The sequence below is a fragment of the Nomia melanderi genome, chromosome 9, assembly GCF_051020985.1.
Source record: "Nomia melanderi isolate GNS246 chromosome 9, iyNomMela1, whole genome shotgun sequence".
Lineage (NCBI taxonomy): Eukaryota > Metazoa > Arthropoda > Insecta > Hymenoptera > Halictidae > Nomia > Nomia melanderi.
Genome location: NC_135007.1, coordinates 11,421,665 through 11,446,808, shown reverse-complemented (window position 1 = coordinate 11,446,808; position 25,144 = coordinate 11,421,665). Strand labels below are relative to the sequence as shown.

General features: G+C 41.1%; 2 protein-coding genes across 25 annotated transcripts in view; both read right to left on the bottom strand.

Moving 5' to 3' along the window:
• The window catches only part of LOC116432793 (uncharacterized), a 77,257-nt gene extending 66,413 nt beyond the window's left edge, over window positions 1–10,844 (bottom strand). The window contains exon 1 of the mRNA XM_031990164.2: window positions 10,547–10,844. The gene's annotated coding sequence lies outside the window, so the exon portion shown is untranslated. The remainder of the gene's footprint in view (window positions 1–10,546) is intronic.
• A 6,823-nt stretch (window positions 10,845–17,667) lies between these two features.
• The window catches only part of LOC116432792 (rap guanine nucleotide exchange factor 2), a 220,800-nt gene continuing 213,323 nt past the window's right edge, over window positions 17,668–25,144 (bottom strand). For all 24 annotated transcript variants that reach the window (XM_076371110.1, XM_076371111.1, XM_076371112.1 and 21 more), the window contains one exon: window positions 17,668–23,646. In XM_076371110.1, the coding sequence (XP_076227225.1) occupies window positions 23,615–23,646 (32 nt within the window). In that variant the 3' untranslated portion in view covers window positions 17,668–23,614. The remainder of the gene's footprint in view (window positions 23,647–25,144) is intronic.

The window sequence follows — 25,144 nt, the reverse complement described above, 5'->3', positions numbered from 1 at the left end:
AAAATTTATCGAATTTAGAATTTTATTTTGTTGAGTGCAAAGAGTTAAAATGCTTTTTCGTTGATTTATCAATTTCAATATTGTTTTATTAACCACTTGGCGGATTATTTACTTTCGCTGCTGACCCTGTGTAGCATTTTACTATTGACAACTTGGAAGAAATGCAACGAAATTTTCTGTTCTAATTTAAGTGGAAATATCATTTGAAGATAATACGTTGGTAATAGCAAAATAGTTGTTTGCTTTGATCCGCAGGGAATAAATAATATTCAGTTTGTTAAATTAATCCAGAAATCTCACTCGTCATTTTATGGCAAGGGGTTAATCAGTTTTCTAATGTTCGCCTTCCCTTTTGTTTCTGTTCCCACTAAGAATTTATTATCTAATTTACCTTTATTTTCTAGCCATCTATCCAACTGGTTGGAAAAGTGTCGGTACGGTTAGTGTTAAAGACAGACGTGTCAGCAATATTTAATTAAATCATTCGTAGTGTCACTAAATTGAAAGACAATATTTCGAATGTTACTCACGTGACGTTGGATTCGACAGAAAGATTTTATGAAAATTCATTCCAATCGTTCCACGATATTTACTAAGTTTACAACGTGCTCAAATAGTAGAACTTCCTATTAAACAGATTAACTACGTAATTAAAACGTGGATATTCTAGAACGTTAATCTTCCTCGGCGTCCGCAGTACAAGCAACTAAACGCAACAGAATAAAACGAGGGTATTATCGAAACGAAAGCAAAACGATATTCGCGTTTAATGTCTCAATAAAATTGAAGGATGAGACAGTTAGCGTTCCTTTCAATTTTCGCCGGTCTCGTTAATTGCAGCCTTACACGAAATAAGTAACTCGTTAATTACCGCCTCCGGCGGATTCTATTAGCCCGCGGACGTCAATTACACGTTTCACGAAAAGCCTGTCGCCGAGGTATCTTCATGATTTCGAATTACCTCGTTAAGCCGGCGTTGTTCGAGGGGCGAGTTCAATTCCGACGTAAGTATCGCGCGGAGGCTAAACAGAAACGAACAGTCCGTTGTTTTGCTCTTAATTAATTACACCAATTATCGACGTAACACCGAGCGGTGCGCAGACGTCGACGCGACTGGCAGGTTTCGAAAATTTGAAGGATTTATCGAATCCCCGCTGATTCGAATAAATTAAATAAATCGACGCTAGGTTTACGGCCACTTATTGTACAATTCATTCTATTATTAGAAATTAAGAATTTGAAAACAGACGATTAACGCTTAGCTAATCGAATGCGAGACCTCTTACTTTTGTTCATTTTTTCTTTTCGATTGTGTGATTAGTCTTGAGCTAGAAATACTTGCATTTACAGTAGAACTACCGAGTACTTGAACATTCGTTTATGAAATCTATAAACGTAAATTTATTAACACATTGTACGCTGGTTAAATTTCGACTACTAGAAACGCGAGCGTCGGTGATAATATTCATATATCTTTAACATGTTGAATGCCAACCAAATCGAATTACTATAGTTCATTCAATTAAACGATGATTATTTGAAGACATTTCTATATTATAAATAATGCTGCCTAATGCGGTGCCATTCAGCTATGTCAGTGTGCAATAATAATAACGCAATTCAAACAAATGATTTAATATTATATCTTTTCCATTTTGTGTATTTTGCTCTATGAAATCGTGCGGCATTCAACGTGTTACATCAATCGAACCGACATTTGCAACTTATGAAACAGAAGGAATTCGATTTTGTAATTTTACTTTAAATTTGTTTTATATATATCTAAAACGTTACATCAATGTGCCAGCGATTAAACGTTCCTTAAAGAAGTGTCTATACCTTTGTAGTAATTCTACAGGAAGAAATTAGAAATTTGTTACTTTGACAGTGGTTCTAGTGTTAAATGTTCTTCTTGCTTCCATGAAACAGAACTTTTACTCGAATCTTTAACCCTTTGCGGACGAAGATTCCTCGAAACATACAAAACCTTCAACATACGAAGCTAAATTATATATCAATCACTTGATTAACAGAAAGAAAGAAAACTACGTGCTGATCTTTTACTGTCCGCCTAATTAGATCATTTTTCCACGACTCAGTCTTCCAAATCTGAACATTTCATCTCACCGAAATGCCGTCGTCCATCCGCAAAGGGTTAAATGAGTCGAATTAGAGTTAACGAAGATTGTTATAGTCACAGTTCCTTTCCTTTTCGTACTCGTGCATCCACAAATTGATACAAATACACGAAACGATGTTTAGTAAATACAGTACTCGTCAAATCGACGCGTTCAGTAAAGCTGTTGTTAATAATAACCTCGATGCCGAATGCAATTAACAATCAAACCGTCCGCCGAATCGTGCCGCACGTTACGAGGCAACAACGAGAGAGAGGCAGCGATGCGCATCGCGCGAATGTGTGCATTTCGAACGAGCGCGTTTATTATTATCCTGCGCGTACGCGAAATAATAGTAACCTGCGCAGTGTTACAATGTACGATTACGCGTTTACGGGGAGCATTCATTATGCATGCGGCGATGTTGAACGGATACGAAAGAAAAATGGTGAGACAAAACTATTATGTTATATAATACGGTACGTTATCCGGGCGCGCCGACATCTTGATGCTTCTGCTGTTCCGTCGAATTAGGAGCGTGACGATAGAATTCCGAGATCAAGTCCGCTGGGAGCATCGAGGAAACATGCACTAATAATTCGTTGAAAGTTACAAAATATTTATATTTATTAACCTTGTGCACTTGGAAGTTTTTTACTAGAAATACTCGACACGTTCCTGCGAGACGTAGACGAGATTACTTGAAACGAACTGATGAGGAAACATACGTAAATTAAGAAACAAAGTTATTTTATATAAATATTTCATATGTTTATGCACTATCCGAAACTTAATATTATACATAACATTTTGTAATTTTGTTATATTGAAATGGTGACTGAGTCACCCCTCGAGTGCAAAGGGTTAACTTAGCAACGTATTGTCTTTCATTCTTCGAGCCGTAGTCGGGAACGTATTTTCGTTTTATTGCGTTTTTATGTATTCATTTTTCGTGAGCCGACCATTTTTCTATTCATTAAAGCCAACCGAAATATTAAGACTCGTTTGAACAGTGGCCCAAGTCTGCCGAATTTTTCCCGACACCTTACAATTTCGAGTGAAAAACTCAAGTGCAAAGGGTGAATAACAACCAAATCGTTGGGAAACAACGAGATTTCGGTGGGGTCTGCGCAGGAGCGCCGGATTCCCAACGCACCCTGAAGAACCTGCTGGCGCGCCTGGTTTGATTCAATCCCGTCACAGGTTCCCCCAGTGCCAAGGAGTCGCTTTTATCTTTATCGCTGGTTCGCACGGTGCTAACGGTGCTGAATTCCCCGGGGATCACTCGCGTCGGGAGACGAGGATGCAAATGCGGCCGGCGTACCCTCGGAATTCGACGCCGCTTCCGTTTTCTCTGCCGCGGTTCCCGGCCGAGTCCCGCAGTAGCGGTGATGCGTCTAGCCGCATTTACATCTGAATGATATTGAAAAGGACCGACCGACTGGCTCGTTTCCTCTCGATCCCGCGGAGACGGAGGACCGTGGAATAGTCGACTTGTTCGTCGGCTCGCGTGTGTACCATTGATTTACCGAGTCGATCTTGATACATTTCGGGACAGGTCGTTCAGCTGCTTCCGTGGGAGCATTGAAAATGTTCGAGTGGAATCAGGGATCGCTTTAATTGGTATTTTTATTCTGGTGATTTCGTTCTGTTGGGTAATTATCATTGAAGTTTTAGATTTAGTAATTAGTGAAAATTTTACTTTGCTGATTGATAAGGAGAATTGAAGTTTCTTTTGTGGGAATAGGAGCAATGAGAATTTCATTTCGGCGATTCATTGACATCGAAGTTTTAGTAATTAGTGATAACATGAGAATTTTATTTCGGTGACTGACGAGGACAATCGAAGTTTCTTTTTGATGAGTAATGGTAATAATGAAAATTTCATTTTGGTGATTCATTGTAATGGAAGTTTTATTTTAATCAGTATTAACATGAAAATTTTATTTTGCTGACTGACGAGGAGTCAAAGTTTCTTTTTGGTAGTTAACGGTAATAATGAGAACTTCATTTTGGTGGTTAATTATAATTTTAATGGAAATTCTGAATAACTATAGTTCAGAATTTGTGATTGCGATGATAACTAAATTTTGGTGATTCATTGTAATGGAAGTTTTATTTTAATCAGTATTAACATGAAAATTTTATTTTGCTGACTGACAAGGACAGTCAAAGTTTCTTTTTGGTAGTTAACGGTAATAATGAGAACTTCATTTTGGTGATTAATTATAATTTTAATGGAAATTCTGAATAACTATAGTTCAGAATTTGTGATTGCGATGATAACTAAATTTGGATAACACGATTTTTATATTAGATATTACTGGATTACATTTAAATGTATAGAGTAGACGGTAACGGACGAAGGGAGATTTTCACCAGACTTTTTGTTGATAAATCAAAATAAGGAAAAAACTTATTACGTTGATTCAAAGATGCGCAAGCAGTTTCGCGAAAGGAAACCGTTTCGAAAAGAAAACGACGCGTGGACAATCACCGCTTCTCTTTTTCTGACATCCATGTTGATCAACCGTGTCCCATATCGGAACACCGACTGGGACCTTGCGAAACGCTGTACTCAGAAGTACAGTGCACCGAGTGGCGTACTTGAAATTTTCTGCACATATAAGACCCGATGGAAAGTGGGTAGACATAAACAAACCTATCTTCTGCGAAGTCGCTTTAGGTTTTCATTACCCTAGAATAGTGACGAAATTGGGAAAAAATGATTAAAGAAGAATATCTAAAGCTTCTTTCAAAAATTCCTTCGATATTCAACCCTTTACGGATGAATGTCGACATTTTATCGAGATCAGACTTTCATGATTGTAATACTAAGTTGCAAACAGATGATTTAACCCTTTGAACTCTGTAGGCTCCGATATTGCACCAGTTATAATATTAAATATTTTAATGAATCTTAAAGAAACCCTAAAATTATTCGATTTTCCACACATCCGAATTTTCTACTAACAAGGAAAATAAAAGAAGAAATGTTATAGCATTTCTAATTTTCCCTAAGAATACTATAAAAATTAGTTGCAGTTATTGATATATTACAAAACAACGTAAAGTGCTAAGGGTTAACTAACAGCAAGAAATCAGTACATAGTTTCCTTATTATCTATTATTTAATAATTCGATATGTAATTTGGCAGAATCTGCAGAAAGTTTCCTATACTTTAAGCAATCTTCGTTTAAAGAAGAAGTTAAAAAAACACTTATTTATATTTATTATTCTTCACAGAATTTATATTCAACAAAACACATTCAACAAATTTTCAATACCCGTACATCTATAATAAACCACCAATAGAAAAATAACTTTCATATATATAAAAAGCTAACATAAAAATTAACATTGAATTAACATTTAATATATAAAAAATCAATTCGTTTCGACTAGTTGGTACTGTCGCCGGAAAACTGCCGTAAAGGGTTAACAAACCTAAGATCATCTGCAGCGAATAAGCAATCGATTTCAATTTCTCCAAAAACCGAAGGAACTCCGACGTCCGCGAAGATGAAGAAATAGACGTCAAGTTGCCTCTATTAGAAACTCCATTTGCTTCGGTTTTTGCGAGCGCCGAGGCGGCCCTAATGCCAACGAAAGTCGATTATCAGCTGACAGGAGGCGTTCAACCGGTGCAATTTGAATAAAACGAATCGCGGTTTATTCGTCTCGCTTTTTCCTAACGCAGCGCCCGTCCCCGGCGCTGAAAGTTGAGGAATTAGCTGACAGGCCGCGTTCATCGCGCGAAAGAGTAAGTTTTCTCCGGGTAATTCCCGGCGCGGCGTAAATCTGTTGAACGGGGAGCGCGGCAGTTCCGTGTATGTACCATTGGGCCACGGCAGATGCATGCGAAAACGACAACGAGATGCGAAAGTCCGCGTTTTATGACCGTATCCGAAGCGCTAACGATCGGAACGTTTCCTCGTCTAGGTGACTATAATTCAACGAATCCCGTAAGACACGGTGAAACATAATGGCCTCGAACTTTCGCGCGACTTCGGTTCTATTGGAAACCGGTGAAACACGTGGAAAATCTTTCGATTTCGATTGAATCGATCGATAAGTGTTCGGTAACGTTAGATACGTTGGTAAATGATTCCTGTTAACACATTGCGTACCGGAAACGAGCAATCTCGTTTTTATTTGAACCTGTTTCTGTAATTTTACGAACTACCACGCCATTTAACGCGTTGAACGTCGCGCGATTTCATAGAGCGAAATACGCAAAATGGAAAAGATATAATATTAAATCATTTGATTGAATCGCGTTGTTATTATCGCACCACGTTAGGTAGCATAATTTATAATATAGAAGTATTTCTAAATAATCGTCGTTCAATTGAGTGAATTACAGTAATTTTGGTATGGCATACAACGTGTTAAAGAAATATTAAATTTTATTAGAACTGATTACTTGTTTAATACTTATGAAATAATAAGATATTTGAATATTCTGCACATAGTGATACATCACGAATAAGTTGATCTCATTGAGAAATCGGCCGGTTTTCTAAGAATTAACCGGTAATGTGTTGACACTAGAGCTACGTAGCAGTCAAAATGACTGGCATCGATTTGTTTGTTTCGCAATTATTGATAAGGCGTCGAATATTCGTAATGAAAATAAATAGTATCCGTTGAATATTATAACGAATGTTTGAAACTGAAAATAATCCATTGTTATAATTTTTATAATAATCCATTGTTATATATTTTTATAACCTTTAACCCTTTGCACTCGAGAGGTGACTCTTAGTCACCATTCGATTTGATATAACAAAATTACAAAGTGTTATATATAATATTAAGTTTTATGTAATGCATCTATATGTGAAATATTTATATAGAATAGCTTTGTTTCTTAATTTACGTTTCAAATAGTGTCTACGTCTCGTCGAAAGTGTCGAATGTTTCTTATGAAAAGCTTCCGAGTGCAAAAGGTTACTCGCGTTAAATGCTCGGTAATTCTAGTGTTAATATTACTATCTTTTCTATCTTACTACATTTTCCTCATAACAATTCTTCATGAAAATCCATCTTTAAAAGAAAATGAATAACATCACAGTCTTTTATTTGAGAAAACAAAATATCCGATACCGCCATCAAGTCCTTCAAAAAAGAAACTAAATATTACAATCTATTAAACATCGCAATCCCTTCCACAAAAGAATATCACTACCATCCCAATCATCGAGACGCTTCAAAACCAACAAACAAAACTCAAGATCAGCAATCAACTGTTCCTGCCAATTACCCACAATGAATACAAACCGATTTGCCCCATCGTCCCACGCCTAACCAGCAACATCAACTTCATTCGCGCTTCCTAAAATTTCACTTTCCAATAATCCTTTTCGAAACCACGGCGAACAAGGATTCAATCGACGCGCAACATCGGTAATAAAAGAAGGAAACGAACGGAACGAGAAGGCGGCGCAGCCGAAAAATCGCGGATCGTTTTCTCGCTGGCAGCACAAGCTTAATTGCGCGGATCCCGTTCTAACGAAGTTGCGGGAAAGAAGTTAATAAACCCGCTCGAGGAGCAATCAACGCCAATCCATCAGTTATACTCCGCTGCGTAAAATGTAGCTCGCAGCTCTTACAAGGAAGAGGCCGGCTGTCGTTACCTAGAGTTACCGGCCGGCGTGAAATCTTTATCTGGCCGGGCGGCAGCGAACCGATCGTAGATCCCGCCGGTTGTGTCCCTTCGGCAACGCTGGCCCGTCACCTGTCGTGATCGAGCGATCGAATCTCTAGGATTGAAAATGGAAGAGGAAAAAGAAGAGGTGCGCGCCGAAGAACCACCTATTCCGCAACAACCGATCATCGAACTGACTGATCGAACCGATCCCAGCTAGAGCGGCGCAACGATGAAACGATCTTCCCTTCGCGGAACGCTTTCGCTCTTTCCGCGGCGCCGATCCCGAGGAGGATGCAGTTTCTCCGGTCGATTTGCTCGCGCTAGGCGGTTCGTAAATCGTTCTGAAGTTACTCGACGTTTCTTCTTAGCCGAGAGTTTCCCCTCCGCTCGGGCTGCGAACGTCTTTCTTTGGATCATCTGGCGTTGCTGAATGATCGAGAGCGTTTGTAGATTGAATTGAAATTTCATCCTTGCCTGTCGACAGCTGGGCATGCTTCTAATTTGTTTCGGAACACGTTCCCGATGGTGTATCGTAGGTTTAATTGGATTATGAGTTTATTTGAGAGCTGGGAGATGCGAAACTGGTTATTGGTGGTTTATCCTTCGTCTGAGAGAGGTGCTTCGTTCTGATTCGTTGGCTTGAAATAGTTGTGTAGATATAGTTCGAAGACAGTATCGATAGTGGTGTTTGATTTTTATTTGGAAGAAATTAATTCTAGATATAATTTTACTTTTAACTATTTTATTTGGGTTATTGTTGATTTATCCCTCATCTAAGAGCAGATATGCTTTACTCTTATTCATTAGCTTGAAGTATTTGTGTAGACATATTTTGAAGGAAGTATTCATAGTAGCATTTGATTTTTATTTAGAAGAAATGAATTTTAGATATAATTTTACTATTGACTATTTTATTTGGATTATATTGATAGCTGATTATTGTTAATTTATCCTTTATCTAAGAAAGGTGCTTTATTCTTATTCATTAGCTTGAAGTATTTGTGTAGACATATTTCGAAGGAAGTATTGATGGTAGCATTTGATTTTTATTTAGAAGAAATGAATTCTAGATATAATTTTACTATTAATATTTTATTTGGATTATACTGATAGCTGATTATTGTTGATTTATTCTTTATCTAAGAGAAGAGGTACTTTACTCATATTTGTTGACTTGAAACGTGTAGGTATATTTTGAAAAAAGTATTGATAGTAGTGTTTAATTTTTATTTAGAAGAAATGAATTCTAGCTATAATTTTGTTAACTATTTCGTTTGGATTATAAACCGAAGCTGTGATTCGTTTGTAGAGCATAAAATCGTGTATCGAAGTGGCAATGTCGGTTCGAGTGATAGAAACCAGAGGAGAGTGTCTAACGATCAGCCACTAAGGAGGTCAGCTAGCCGCAGTTGATGGCATAATTCAAGGATCGAGTGGATCTGTCTAGGAAAGTGGCGTAAAAGCGAACGAAAAGGAAAAACGAGGCGCGCGCCGTCACGTTGGAAAGTGTAACCTTATCTGCGCTCGCGAAAATATGAAACAGGTTGTCGTTGACTGACTGCGGAAACGCGCGGCCCTGCCTCGTCGGAAGATTAACTTGGTAATTAAACGAGACCCGGTACGGCGCGTCGAGCGGTCGTGATGCTCCTATTTTACGATTCGATCGTGTCACGATTAATGGAGGATGTGGCGAGAAAGTAGCCCCGATTAGAGGAAGATTTGCCCGGATATGTCGGAACTGAGAATTATTCGGATGGCGTGTATCAACTGTAATCTTTCGTTTAGCATACATAGTAGGTTCTTCGATCACTAGATCCGTAATGGTTCAATTTTGGTCTAGTTTAAGTATTACATTAGGATATTATGCTTCCAATTTTCTTGTACCTCGTAGATCTCTGATAAACATCGAATTCGTATTTCTTAAGTCTTAATGATCAAATATATCAGTGATACGATCGAATAGAATTTCACTTACTTTACTACACATTTTACCGCGTTCAGTTTAATATATAGTAATTAATTTCACTCAAATGTTCATCGCAGAAGTTCAGAAAAACCGAGTATTTGACTTTATTCAAATGTTCACTTTTGAAATTTAGGAAAAGTGGGTACTTGGCTTTATGCAATTTCTCACCATTGAAGAGTGGGAAATGTGAGTACTAGACTTTATTCAAATGTTTATTTTCGAAATTTAGGCGAAGCGAGTACTTGACTTTATTCAAATGTTCACCTTTGTAATTTAGGAAAACCGAGTACTTGACTTTATTCAAATGTTCACTTTTGAAATTTAGGAAAAGTGGGTACTTGGCTTTATTCAAATTCTCACCATTGAAGAATAGAAAAAGTGTGTATTAGATTTTATTCTAACGTTCACCTTTGGAATTCAGGAAAAGTGGGTACTTGGCTTTATTCAAATTTTCACCATTGAAGTTTAGGAAAGTGAGTATTAGACTTTACTCAAATGTTTATTTTCGAAGTTTAGGAAAAGTGAGTGCTTAACTTCATCCAAATATTCACGTTCAAAGTTTCCTAAAACCTAGCACTTAACTTCATCCAAAACCCAACAACTGAACACCACGAAATCCCGTACTCGATCCTCAATCAAACCCCACCAGCCCGTTGCGCAAACTCGTAAGCTTCGACAAGATAATTACATCGTCCACTCGACAAACAAACGCTCGTCAAGCAAACGATCCCAGATTCGAAAGTTCGAGTCCCGCCGGCATCCTCCGGGGATACTCCAGGTAGCATCGAATTTATCTAACAAGCACTCACCAACTAGCGTTCCCGAGTTCCTCCGGCCAGTCACCTCGCTCCTATTCTTCCTGTGTATTCCCTTTCCACTTCAACGAACGGTCCACTTCTCCTCAACACTACCACCGGCACACACGTACAACATGTACACACACGCGCACTGTGATTCTCACTTTCCGCGGCTCGGATATTCGATCGGATCGAACGGTCTCCGCCTGCACGTGGTCCACGGTACCCTCTAACGAGCGCCGGAGTCGCTCGATAAACGCGCGATTAATCGAACGTGCCGCGTTCGTTATCGTCCGTCCGCCGTGTAACTTTCCCGTCAGCCCGCGAAGATAATTCTGAGCGGCCGGCCCAGTCTACCCGAAGCCCCGACACGTTAAATCGCGCAAGAAATCCAGGTTGGACGTGCGCCGACCTGAAGCCTCAGAACCCGCGTCCCTGACCCGCTCAACCGGCGGCCTCGATGAATCACTCGGCCAGGAGATCTTCAGGAAGACAATCGACGAAAGTTCTCAGCCGGCTGGACGCGCTCGAGAGAACTTGAACCTCTTTTCAATTCACTCCTCCAACCGCTCGCTCGGCTCCCCCTTTTATTTCACGGGGAATTGTGTCTGTCGGGAGTCGTCCAATTTTACTGCGCGCTCGTACCGCGCTATCTTGATCCCCTGTTGCACTGTTCCTCGAGTCTCGGGACACTTTCTCGGAGTTCTTGTCATGGACACTGAAATTATGAGGATAATTGCTTGAGAATGGGGATATTCGAGGCTCTCCGATTCGGTTCTGGGACCTTCGTGAAATCGAGGCTTTGATATTGATTAGATTCGTTTGATAGGACTTGGATCTGTTTCGCTCGTTTCACTTTGGAATTGTTGAACGTTTAAACCGGCGTTAGGGTTTTAGGTTGATAGTTTGTGAAAGTGATTCGAGAGAGTTTCATAACTGAAAACTGAGAAGGGGATTGTTTAATATGTAGATCGTTCATTTACGTAACAGCGAATTTTTCAAGTGAATCATCTTGTCTGTGATCTTCGGTGATTGAAGTCCTCCAGCGGATTGTCAACGTCTGCGCGCTGCGCTATTCATTTACCTATACGCTCGCTGACAAATTACGGTTTATCGGCGGTGGTATCTGTACACGATGATTTATTGTTACGTCGAGCCTCATCGACTCGCGAATAACTCCATAAAGTTCATGGTTTATGTGTTATAATCTAGGACTACACTTATTCTGAGTCTCGATCTTATCTCGATCTTTGTACTGAATCTCGCTCCATGTTTCTATGATTGAAACTTCGAAAACAAATTTTCCTAATGTTGAAGTTTTCCTTAAGAGTCGAAAAGTTCACGAGCGTATTTTCATTATGGTTCATTTGAGAACTGCGGAATCATTCACTTTCCCGGAAACTCCATCTTGCTGGATCACTCTCGATCGACGAGTTCGAGTTCGCTGAGAAGGGACTTTCAAACGGCGAGCCCTCTTCTTTGACGACTGCAATGTTCCAATGGTCACAGTTCTCTCACTTCTCAGACTCTGTTGTTGTCTGATCACAATACTCTAGGAATCGGAATCCTTCGACGTTCACAATTCCGAAAATCGTAATTTTATAACCATAACGATTCCTCCGCTGTCTCAGTTCTTCGATCACAGTTCTCCAAGTATCCCGATTCTGCGAGAATCACAATCCTCTCACTGTCTCAATCCTCTGCGAGTCACAATTCTCCAATTATCTCGATTCTGCGAGAACCACAATTCTCTCACTGTCTCGATACTCTGAACACAATTCTCCAAGTATCTCAATTCTGCGACAATCACAATACTCTCACTGTCTCAATCCTCTGCGAGTCACAATTCTCCAATTATCTCGATTCTGCGAGAATCACAATTCTCCAACGATCTCGATTCTGCGAGGATCACAATTCTCTCACTGTCTCGATACTTTGAATCACAATCCTCCAAGTATCTCAATTCTGCGACAATCACAATCCTCTCACTGTCTCAATCCTCTGCGAGTCACAATTCTCCAACGATCTCGATTCTGCGAGGATCACAATTCTCTCACTGTCTCGATACTTTGAATCAAAATCCTCCAAATATCTCGATTCTGCGACGATCACAATCCTCTGCGAGTCACAATTCTCCCAATGTCTCGATTCTGCGAGAATCACAATTCTCTCACTGCCTCGATACTTTGAATCACAATCCTCCAAGTATCTCGATTCTGCGACGATCACAATCCTCTGCGAGTCACAATTCTCCCAATGTCTCGATTCTGCGAGAATCACAATTCTCTCACTGCCTCGATACTTTGAATCACAATCCTCCAAGTATCTCGATTCTGCGACGATCACAATCCTCCGCGAGTCACAATTCTCCCGATGTCTCAATTCTTTGACGATCACAGTGCCCCGCGATCTCAATCAACGGGTGCTCGAATCGTGGACGGAGTCGTCACCGATCGCGGTTCGAGTCCCAAGTCGGCCGCTATCGGGACAGCGCGGCGAGTCCTCTATCGCCGGGGAACCTGTTGATCCTTTCGACGGCTCTCGAGCGGTCGACGGGCCGGCAGGCAGCCGTCGAGTGCCCGGCAATTTGTCGAGAACGTCGCCACGGCAGATTTCATCAAACGATATTACGTATTCGCCCGGTCCTGACGGCGGCAATTTATTTGCGGTTTCGAAGGGAGCCACCGCGGAACGCCGCGGATAAGATCTGCGGCCGATGTTCCTAGCCGCAAGCCGGGATTAGCCAATCCGAGCGGTTCGGATTACACTTTCGCGGCCGATACGGATACGGGCCGTCGCCGGCCAAACTTGGTCACTCGCCGCCTCGATTTCCAATTTGGAATCCGGCCGCGGAGATTGCGGCCCAGTAGCCTTCTCGCCGGAATCGCCGATTCGAATTGGAGTGATCGCCGGCTGCGCTCCGCCGTAATTCCGGCGGAGACCCGCTCGCGACGTTTCAACCGCTTTCGGGGATCTAGGACAATTGGCTCCGACCTCTGGCCGGCGTCTTCGCTGGAGTCCTCTCCGTTGAAACGGAGCGACGATGGAGGACACTTGGCAGGCTCTTCCGATGAATCGACGTTCCAATCGACTGAACTTCGCTCGGTTTCGAAGGGAACCTTGTCTCTAGAGTCCTCTTGAAGCAGTCGTCCCCTAAGTTTGCCTCAGTGCAACGATCTATTAACAATTCTCAAAATATCTTTATCATGGAACACTATGATTAGACCAGTGATCTCAGCTTTACGATTAAAGTCTCATTCCCGCCTCGGATCCGCGCAGCGATTCGATCCGCAGGATCAAAACATTCGACCGTGTTTGCACGTTTGACCGGCGAGCAGGCGCGCGCGGGAACGCGCGTCTCCGAGCATGCTTCCGGTGGATCGACCGACCGATCGAACTGATTCCGTTTCCAAACGAACGAACGGCGACGGCACGTGCAACCGGAAATGATATCGACAGGTATCGAGGGAACGAGATCGGCTATCCTCTAGCGGTTGTGGTTCTTTGACGGTCACTGGTAATCACAGTCCTCTAACGGTCGCAATCGTCGCCGATCGCGGATCAGGTTCCGAGTCGCGCGGTGTCGAGACAGCGCGGCGAGTTCTATCGTGGATGGAGGAGCATCCGAGAACGATCGGAAGCTCGTCGAAGTGTAAAGCGAGCGCACGGCACAGGTAAGAGAGGTTTTCGAGCAACTACGAGCCGGTCAGAAGGCGGCGTGTCTTTCTCCCCTGCATCGTGCATCGGCACGCGGAGAGAGGGAAATGGCGAAACGATGGTAGGAGGCGGAGTGTGTATACAGTGCAAAAAGCCCGGCGGGAGGGGGGAGGACGTAGGTGATCGCGATAGATCCCGGGTCCCTCGGGATCGAGCCGGGACCGGGATTCTGTCGCGCGACGCCGATCCGATCGCGCGGCGTCGGGAAACCGACTCGTGACGAATGGAGGTCGCGCGGAGAAAGGGACGAGGCGTTGGCTCAAGAAATTCACGCTGCTTTTAACCTGCTAACCGAGAAACACGCGGCAACCGATTCGGATTTAGAATTTCGGATATCTTCGGCGAAGTTCTCGATGATCCGTTGTTAACGCTAGAACTACCGGACCAGCCAAAATGACTGGTTATTGTTTTGTTTGACAATTATTGATATCCTCGAAGCACTGAATATTCGAAATGATTTTGAAAATAGTTTGAAGAAACTGAAAATAATCTATCGTTACAATCTTTATAGGAATTGCATATTAATCGTATTAAATGGTAGTTCTAGTGTCAACCAGTTAACCCTTTGCACTCGGAAGTGTTCCGTTAGAAATACTTAACATTCTCTAACTAGACGAAGACGATGGTTTTTTTTAATGAATTCAAAGAGAAATCACAGGAATATTGAGATATGAAGCTTTTTTATCCCAATATTTCACCAATGCATTATACACAGTTCAATGTTAAATATCAAATTTTCTAATTTTACTGCGGCAAAGCGAATGGTGACTGCGAGTCACCTTTCGAGTGCAAAGGGTTAACTGTGTTTGACGAGTATACACGTCATCGTAAAGCTTAACATGATACTAATTCTTTCAGAGATGAATTCTTTATTTTTTCACATAAACATGTAATTCTTCTTTGTTTCGCTTTGATCTCTCATTAAAATATACTCTACGTGCGTTCGTCCTGCGTTCGACGAGCACACGCTCCATTTTTCGATTTTATTGCGCGCAGAGCGAGAGGTTTTTGCAACTAAATTCCATTGTTAACTGGTTAACTCATATTGAATTTTATAAGCATTATTTGGCACGTGTTTGGGTCGATTCTTATTAACGCAGTTCTGCAAATATGTATAATTGTCTACTCTTAAATCTCTAATTTCTATGATCTGAACGGATAACAATTCTTCTAAGGACAATAGAAGAAACTGTAAATCTAGTGTTAACACTAGAACTGCCGACCAGTAAAACTGATTGTTCTACGTTTTCTTATAAAACTTATAAAAATACATTTATCGAGTTTTCAATTTCGTTATATTCTAGATTGTACTTATCCAAACCAATTTCTTGAATAATTTCTGAGAAAATCGTCTGTGCCTTTTATATAATTGTGAAAGAAGACACCCAAAATGGTTTACTTTGACCCATCTGGTAGTTCTAGTGTTAAGGATTAGTAAAACGAATGGTTTAGTCATCGCTCAGAGAAGCAAGTGCAATTTTTCCAATAATTGTAAGAGAGGAAATCAGGAGTTTTCGTACATGTAGCAGTTCTAGAGCTGGCGTTAGCGTCTGTGCGAAGCATGATTTTGCAACGTTCACATGTCTCGAAGTCGAGTCCCTTCGGCTGATATTTAGCATGGGGAAAGAACGTTTGAAAAGACGGTGGCACCGAAGTTGTAATTTTACGCTTCGATGAGTGCGCTAAGTTTGTATTGTCAGCTGGTTCCTGCCTAAAGCAACAGGTGGTCGCCACGTGGCGATCCTGCGAGCAGAATGCACACACGGGGCGTAAGGATAAGATCGAACACCTTGTGGACTTCCGTAATTCGGTTGCTGTGTATGTACAGATCAAGAAGAGGACGTAATGCCTTCCCACCGGATAATGATCATAATTACATTGAAAAAGAAATATGACGGTGTAAACAAATGCTCCGTTCGCTATCAGAAATAGGGATCGACGTGGTAGGTGATTTGCTACACATTCAGCAAATAGGAAAAAATACAGTGCTTCAAAGATACATATAGATATATCAATTATATATAGAATGTGCATAATAAATATATGTACAAATATATAGCTAAAGAAAACTTAATATAACTATATAAATAACTATATAAAAGTTATAAGTATATAAAAACTTAATGACACTATATAAAAGTATATACTACTATATAAAACTATATAATACTATACAAAACTATATAAAACTAATATTATATAAATCTATATAAAATTATATAAAACAGTATCAAACTATGTAAAACTATATAAAACTATATAAAATTATATAAAACAGTATCAAACTATGTAAAACTATATAAAACTATATAGAACTGTATAAAAGTTTAACTACATATATAGTTAAATATATAATGCATTTCTTTGAATGCATCTCCGTATTATCAAGATGTTGAATGCTGCACGATTTCATAGAAAATAGACAAAATGGAAAGGATATAATATTAATCATTGAATTCGATTGAATTGCATTGTTGTTGTTGCATGTTCTAGCTGAACGTTACCGCATTAGGTAGCATTATTTATAATATAGAAATCTTCTCAAATAATTATAGTTTAACTGAGTGAACTATAATAATTCGATTTGTTCACCGGCCTCCATGACATTCAACTTGTTAAGGATATACTCTGCATTCCAGACTAAATTAATTACTTTAACACTGTTTCAAGTATTTTGTTCACATCTAAAGATTATAAAGTAAGTTTAAATAGCTTTGCTGATTTATAGAATGAATCTAACATTTTATAGTGGCGCCATCTGTGGCAAGACGGAGAAACTCGTCATCACGTTTCACGTGGTAACATTCAGAGCAAATCATTTAATGATACAATTATCGACGAGAAATTAAATTAACTAGACATCTCGTCGGATTTCGTGTCCGACGTTCGAGAAATTAAATATTCTGGCAAGAGAATAAGAGAGAACACATTTTTTATTTCTTTATTCCTTTATTAGCATTTATTTGTATTCTATTGGTAAAGTATCTGGGAATAATTTCGAATCGCGTCGCTAATTCATCAGCAATCGGTAATTTAATTATTCAGTAATAAGTAATCGGTTTTTCAAGTAATTTATTAATATTATAATTATTATTTATATAATTTATTATTATCAAGTAATCGGTAATTTAATTTTATATTCACAGTTCAAGCATTTGTTTCCAGATGGCGCTAATTTTGCGGGAATTTTGATTGTAAGTTTCACCGAGTCCAATTTTCTTTTAACATTTTTCTTAGCTGCATTTTAGAGTTCCAAGGTGAAAAATGAAACTTTAATTAACACCCTTAACACTTTTCAGAATTAGAATGGTCAATCTCTATTTATACAATATTTCTACCATTTCTCTTTATATATAAACTTTATTATATTTGATATCCTTCAACTGGACTTGGGACACGAATAAAGTACAAAGAACTCTTTACCAATCCTTTAGTAGCTCATATATTGTTCGACAGGGATTTTACAGGTGTACATTAATGGGAACAACATCTATGTGTGACTCTTGGTAAATACAACCGGAATTTGTGTCCGTCATGCTACAAATCGTTTAATACGTGTTCGATACAATTTTATAACCACCTATTATAATCGGTAGACTTTGTTCCTATGCATACGGTAGACAGATATACAAAAACATTGTATCGTACAAAATAGTAGCAGTAGTATCACCACCAGTTTCGTTCCCACGGATTCTTCTCTTCCGTACGGCATCCCTCATTGACTTTCCGTTACGTCATTCTCGCGACAAGCGCATTTCACGAATAAACACACGAATAAATAACCAATAAAATTCTTTACGATACAAAGAGTTAAAAAAAAAAAAGAAAAAACGATTTCATCAAATCTGAAACAATTTTCGTTACGACACCAAGGTCTCAGTTTACACGTCGATCCGAACGTTATAATTTTAATATGTTTCGTAGTTTAGGAATCAACGTTCTCGATCCTCGGTTCCATCGAATCGTCAACCCCGTTATTCACTTTTCCCACGCAATCGATGTAAAGCGGCCGCAATTCGCTAGTGAATTAACTATGCGCTACTTCCCGGGAACTCGATAAAATTTTCGTTTTGAAGCGACAGCGTATTAGTGTTCGCAAAATTAGAGACCCTACGAGAAATTCGAAGCGCGATAGTGCTTTGTAACGACGTTCCAGAGTAAAAGAAGATATAATTGAACTACAATCGTCATCGAATGAAACGATTACTCTGATCCAGTGATCAGAAATCGGACGCAGTATCGGGGCACAGTGTATAACGAACATCGCCGACGCTCAATTCTGAAATGTTGAAAAGCAAAGGCGGAGATGCTTCTAAGTCAATGATACATACCGTACTCGGAGATCTGTCGAAAGGAGAAATCAAGTGAAAACGCGAAATGTGCGCGTCTGATGCGCGTTTTATGTACAAAACTAAGATAAATGTTCGTTTAACAAACGTGCTTTGCGCAGAACTTCGCTCGCATTTCTCTCTTTCTTTCTCTCTCTCTCTCTCGCTCGCTCGCTCGCTCTCTCTCCCATTTTTCCACTTAAAAATCATCTTTCCTCCGTTTGTACTGTTTTGTCCCATTTGTCGTTTCCGTCGCGAAATCATGAAAAGAGAACGGGATTCGCGAAAAAACGGGAGGAATAACGAATGAAGTTAGTTCCTTCGATAGAGAAAAAGAACACAGGGACGAGATTGCGTGTGTGCGTGTCTGTCTGTGTGTGTGTGTATTTGTATGTGAGAACGTATGTGTTTGTATCTCGAAACCAAACCAGTCGAAACGTTGTACTATGATCCAAGTTTTATTAAACAAATTAAATACAAAAAAGGTTTCCTGTATTTTTTTCTCTCGCGTTGCTCGCGGCTTGAAACGCCGCGACTCGCAGTCACTCTCCTCATCACGAAGTTCAATATAAATAATTAAAACAACAGGAGAAAATCAGGGCAAGGGGGAGGGTTGGGGTGGGGTATAAATAAAAATAAATGAAGTCAGGGGTTGGGCTCGCGTGGAAGAAGAAAGTTTAAGGCATATTATTATCCACGTGTATCTCTTTTTCTCTCGCTTTCTCCCGTTTACTCTCGGATAAACACACTCAATCATCACGCGCTCGCAGTTACACAGACTCTACGACAAGGTGGATCAGTTTCATAAAATTAAGGGAAGAAGAAGAAGAAGAAGAAGAAGAAGAAAAAGATGATCATGTAGAAGAAACGCTTCTGAGCTTCAGCAATTCAAGACTAACTAACCTTCTCGCTAAATCTTGCGTTTTATGTCAAACGCTTCCGTTCCTCTTCAACAATTCCCTCAATAGTTTCTCAAGCGTCGACAATATTTGAAATAATTAAAACAACTCACGATAACAAAATTAAAAGTCACGATCCCATCCGATCACTACTCTGTTCATCGTCCTCTAAGTTCCGACTCAAAGTTCATCGAACCACGTAGAGGAAGAGAAACAGTGTCGCGATCGACTGATTCCTCGGTCCTGTCTCGAACGATCATTAAAGAGGCACGGAATCGCGTGGTTTCGCGCGAGGGCGTCGCTAAATGCTTCCTGGAATGGATCGTATCCTTGAACCGCCGAAGTTGCCGAGAAACAGAGGAATAAAAATGGTCGGAAGGAAGATATCGTTGGACCGGTCGAAAGGAGGAACGCAAAGAGAGGGTTGGACAGGGGTTGCGATGATCGTTTCGAACGGCGAAACAGAGAAGAACGAAGAAAAAAGAAGGGTTGTGTCGGTCGTGTTCACATTCTGAATTCTAGCTCTCGGTGTTCGAGTCTCTCCCTCCTGCGCTCGGGTCCGCGAAGAAAGCTTTCGTTCCCTTTCGAATCGATGAGAAAAAACGCTTGGATACAATGACTTCAAAACAGTTTCTTCGAGAACGTGTTGGATTAAGAATATTTTTAAAAGTCGTTAGGATATGTACAAAGAGATATTAATATGAATATGCAGTAAATGTTTTTACTGGGTCCGCGCGGTGCGCCGGGGACCGAATGGAGAACGCTGTTTTGGACGTGTCGCCTCCTTCGGCGTCCTCCGGGACATGACGGACGTGGCCGAGGATCGGCACGGTGTTCGGAACGTGTCTGTGTCTCCGTCCAATGAAACGAGACGGTGAACATACGCGAAACATTCACGAGCTAAGCGCATTAGTTAGATTAGCCGGCATATAGGTTATCTCAGTCAGACCTAACTTAGCTACCGCATGTTTCTATTTATATTCGCCGACGGTTCTCGTTGGACAGAGTGTCTGATGGTGTCTCTCAGGCGCGCGGTGTTTTAACGCTATTTCTACCGAAGGTGGATGACACCGTTTGAAATTTTAACTGAAAATTATTTTCTCGGTAGAATAATTTTTCCTTCATTGAATTTTGGACATTTCCTATAGTCAGTTTTATAATCGTTATTGGAAAAGTCGAAAAGTCCATTCAGAATATATGACTAAGCTTGGAAACTGATTTTAAGTTAAAATTTCGAAAGGTGTCTTTTGACAGCTTCGGTGGAAAGTGTTAATAAATCCGTGAACGATCTCTGAAGGGAAGCATTGTCGGCCACGGTTCAACGGCAAGACACAATGTGTATATATGTTGTGTATGTGTGTATGTGTGGGTGTGTGTGGAATGTCAATGGCGAACGCTCGATAACCACAGGGGATGATAATAATCGAAGAATCGCGACCGTGTCGATCCTCGGTAGAGACTCCTTGCTTCCACGTTTACGCACGCGTTCTTTTGGCAGATCATTCCCGCGCGAGGAGACAGTTGATGCCTTTTTCCTGGCCACGAACGGTTCTTAGGCCATCACCGCGTTTTCGTTCTCCTGCGCGCGCGACTCTCGCGACTACATTCCTTGATTCTTCGATCGATAATGGACTCGAGGCTTGTGCACAATAAACGGACGAGAAATCGCGAATCGTTTTTTCTTCCTTTTGTTTCCTTTCGAACGTGTTCTCCTTATTTTACGATACGGATAGAAGTGAGACGGGCGAAGAGAAACGATATTTTACCTTCGAGAATAATAAAACCAGCCGCGCGCCTCTGTCTGTCGTCGACAGACATGATCTTTCCCACTCACTCTCTCTCTCTCTCTCTTTTTCTCTTTTTCTCGGTGGTCCGTCACCTCCACGATTCCTGTTGCACGTTTCTTGTCGTTTTCTTTTCCCATCCACGTTTCGTTTCGAAGTGGACCACCACGGCCTAACGCCACTCACGGTTCTTTCAGCTTTATCTTTCTCTCTCTTTCTCTCTCTCTTTCTAGTGTTTTCGCTTTGCTCGTACGGCGCGGATATACATATAGGTATATTCATTATTTATATATTTATATATATTTATATAAAACTAAAACGTACCGTGATACTGATAAAATTTCGGAAAATATGAGTTCGACGGGTCGCCGCCCGCGGGCGGCGTCCGCGTTTCCTCGATCGGCGACAAAGCGGGTCGAGAAATATCGAGATATATAATATATATAAGTTATAGCCAGATCTAAAATTCGTTTTCTTTTTCCGTTAATAGATTCAGTAAAAATAAGTTGAGCATACGCGATGCATTATATAGATTTGCTTTTTCGTCATCTCGTAATTAATATATCCTGAAACGCTAATACCTTGTTGTGTATCGATCTCTCTTAAGACTTCGCGCGCTTGCTCGCTCGCGCGTTTTCTCAAGAATGTGCTTTCTCTCTCTTTCTCTGTGCCTTTCACGCATGCATACACTCGCGTACTTTTGTTTCTCACTCTCATACACACTATCTCTCTCTCTCTCTCTCTCTCTCTTTCGTCGATTTCCACTTTTCTACTTCAATCTTCGCACACACGAATAAACGCCGAACACGCACACCTACGGCCGCTACATGCGCCGTAGCCGCCTTAATTTAAAGAATTCCAAAAAGTCCAGGAACAGTACATCCGATCCCGTACCTATCTCGCAACGCCGCTCGGTTTAGTCTTTGAAAAATACTTTGTACTTGATCTCGCGTCAACGGTAAAAATTCAACACACATCGAAGCCGTGGAATCGGACCTCCCATATCGGTTGGTTGTCACATTACGGAAACTGAATCGTTTCTTTTCTTTTTTTCCTCCGTGTCCGCCGTTGTCGGTCGAACCACCAGCGAAACAAGACAAGCGTGATAAACGTGTTTCCGTGCTTCTGCCGGCCGTTGGATGAAGCGTCCGTTCTTCCCTGAGACGGGTTCGCGAAGAACGAAGCGTTTAAAAATCATTTTGTAAAAAAAAACAAAGAACAGGGGGGAAAGGAAATTTTAAGACACCGGCAGACGTCGTGCACGGCATTGATCAATTAAAAAAGATGGGGGGAAAGGGAAGAAGAAAAAGAAGAACGATCGACGTTAAACCCGTGAACGGTGACGCTAACGAATAAACGTCGACGCGCTCCGATCTTTTGTGTTCGAGAGTCTTGGGCGCGTATCCGATCCGCTCTTTGCACTGAATTTCCTCTCTGTCTCGCATTGTTAATCCTTCTCGTCGGTTCGTTACGGATTACGATTAAACGCTACACTATGTACACCAAATTTATGCTTAATCTACGAACGGGGTAAAGTGTATATATGTACGTGTACGTGGTGGTGTGTGTACGTGTGTCTGTACGTGTATAAGAGTGTGTGTCGTTTGGGATTAATCCTAAAAAGTATATAATACAGGACACGCCGTCATTCGTACTCCCTGCGACGATACGCGGTATATATAACATCTTTGGACTCGATTTATTACACATTTATATAGAATATTACTTTACTCTTACTGTCTCTTTCGCGCGCCCTATGTCCCGCGAACTATCGCGCCCTCTCTTCGTCAAACAGAAGAAGTTCGCCCGTCAGTCCGACTCGAACAGACTGGGATTCATTGTTTTCCATCTTTCCGCCAATCGCCTCTCCTCGTTGTGAACGTCATCATCGAATTATAGTTCCGGTCGAGCTTCTTTGTCTTGCGGTCTTTCCCTCGCGTGTGCCCGCGGCGGGCTTACGGATGAAATGCTCGAGATTTCCGGCGAACCCCCGGTTCGTTCACCCGCGGTTCTGGAAGACGAGCGCCTCGTTCGTTCCGCGTCCGAGAAGCTTCTCCAGGAGTTTCCTTGTTCGCTGTGCGTGTCGATTGTGAATGTCCCTTCCCCTTCGCACCCGTGCCGTCGTCCTTCGGATGCTTCGGCGGGCACGCAGCTTCCCCGGGGCACTCGAAGTGTAGCACGAGTCCGGTCGAATCACTGCGACTCTGTGTTCTCGCGGCGAAAATTACTTAAATTCTGGCACTTGGTGTGACGACGGCGAAGGAGGGGATCCCGTTGTCCTCCTCGACGGAGGAGACCAGGCCTGGTCGGTGGTTCCGTGTCGACGCGACCGGAACTTCCCTCGGCGACCGATTAAACCGCCGACACCTGGGCGTCCTCGTCATCTGGAAAAACGTCGACGATCAGTTTAGCTACCGTGGCTGCGGAGGCTGGACGTCTGGGACAGTGAAACGCACGACTGCCGTCGTCTACCTTCGCTGATTCCTAACACTGATTACCTGCGCATTCATTGGTTACTTAAGGAGATCGTGGGGACACTGTCAGCGGAACTTACGGTCTGCGATCTCCAGCTATAAGGGGCCTAGTGAAATTGTTGCGGTTGTAATCAGTACGGTGAAGAGAAATTGCAGGGGAAGCTAGTTATTAGACTATGTGGGGATGGCGGATATTGTGCTGGCAAGTCAGACCTGAAACTACCGCGAGGAATGTTGCATTCGAGTATTTAATCAATGAAACTCGAATCTACCAGAGTAGGCACAGTACTCTGGACCTTAACGTTGGAGCATAATTTTGAATATTACGTAACACGTTGAATGCCGTGGGGTCACCAGTGACCAAATCGAATTATTATAATTCGGTCAATTAAACGATCATTTGCCAATATTTTTATATTCCAAATAATGCTGTCTAATGCGATGACGTTCGGTAAGGTAAACGTGCAATAATAAGACAATTCAATGAAATAATTCGATATCACATTGTTTTGTGCATTTTGCTACGTGAGGCATTCAACGTGTTAACGTTTGCCACCAGCGCTTATTTCAGTGACGGTCTCTTCAATTATATTTTCTTCGATCCAATAAATCTAAACGAAATAGAGAAATGAAACTGAAACGAGTCATTGAGTTCCTAAATATAATGTCGTAGTTTATCATTTCTAATAACAATATCCGTAGGATTCATTTCATTTTCATTATGTAAAATACAGGGTTACGACCGTCACGAATATGACGCTGGTAGCTAAGGGTAATATTCAGAGTGAACCTTTCTAATTCAATAATATAGAGTAATTGTTATGACTGCAGTAATCATAACAGTTCGAAGATAATCTCGACGGTAACAGTTAACGTTCCGTACGACACAGTTCCAGGAACGACCGTCCAGCACAAACCCTCCGAAAGCAGACAACTGTCTTTCTTCAATAGCTCGGGGTCGCTATCCAACGGGCACGCCCTAAAATAATTGATCGTAAAAAACAGTGCTCCAGGGTAATCAAGTTCACTTCAAACCAAGAAAACAGCGAAATCAAAAGGAAACCTGGATTCTCGAGAATGTAACGTGCAAAACGAACGCAAGCAAGCTAGTCATGCCTCGACGGCGGAAGAACAAAGGAAACAATATATATGTATATACATATAATGTATAATACATATACGTATAACGTGTATACATATATATACATATATAAAATATGTAAACTCCGCTGTTCGCCGAAAATCACAGGACAAAATTGCAAAACAAGCCTTCAGCGAGTGCGTGAACACCGAGTACACAGAGTATTTATATATATAATCATGATGCAGAGAAAACAAGTCGATTCGTGAATAAGAAATATGCTTGTTATGCGTGGATGGTGGTGTGAGTGCAGCAAAACGATGCTTG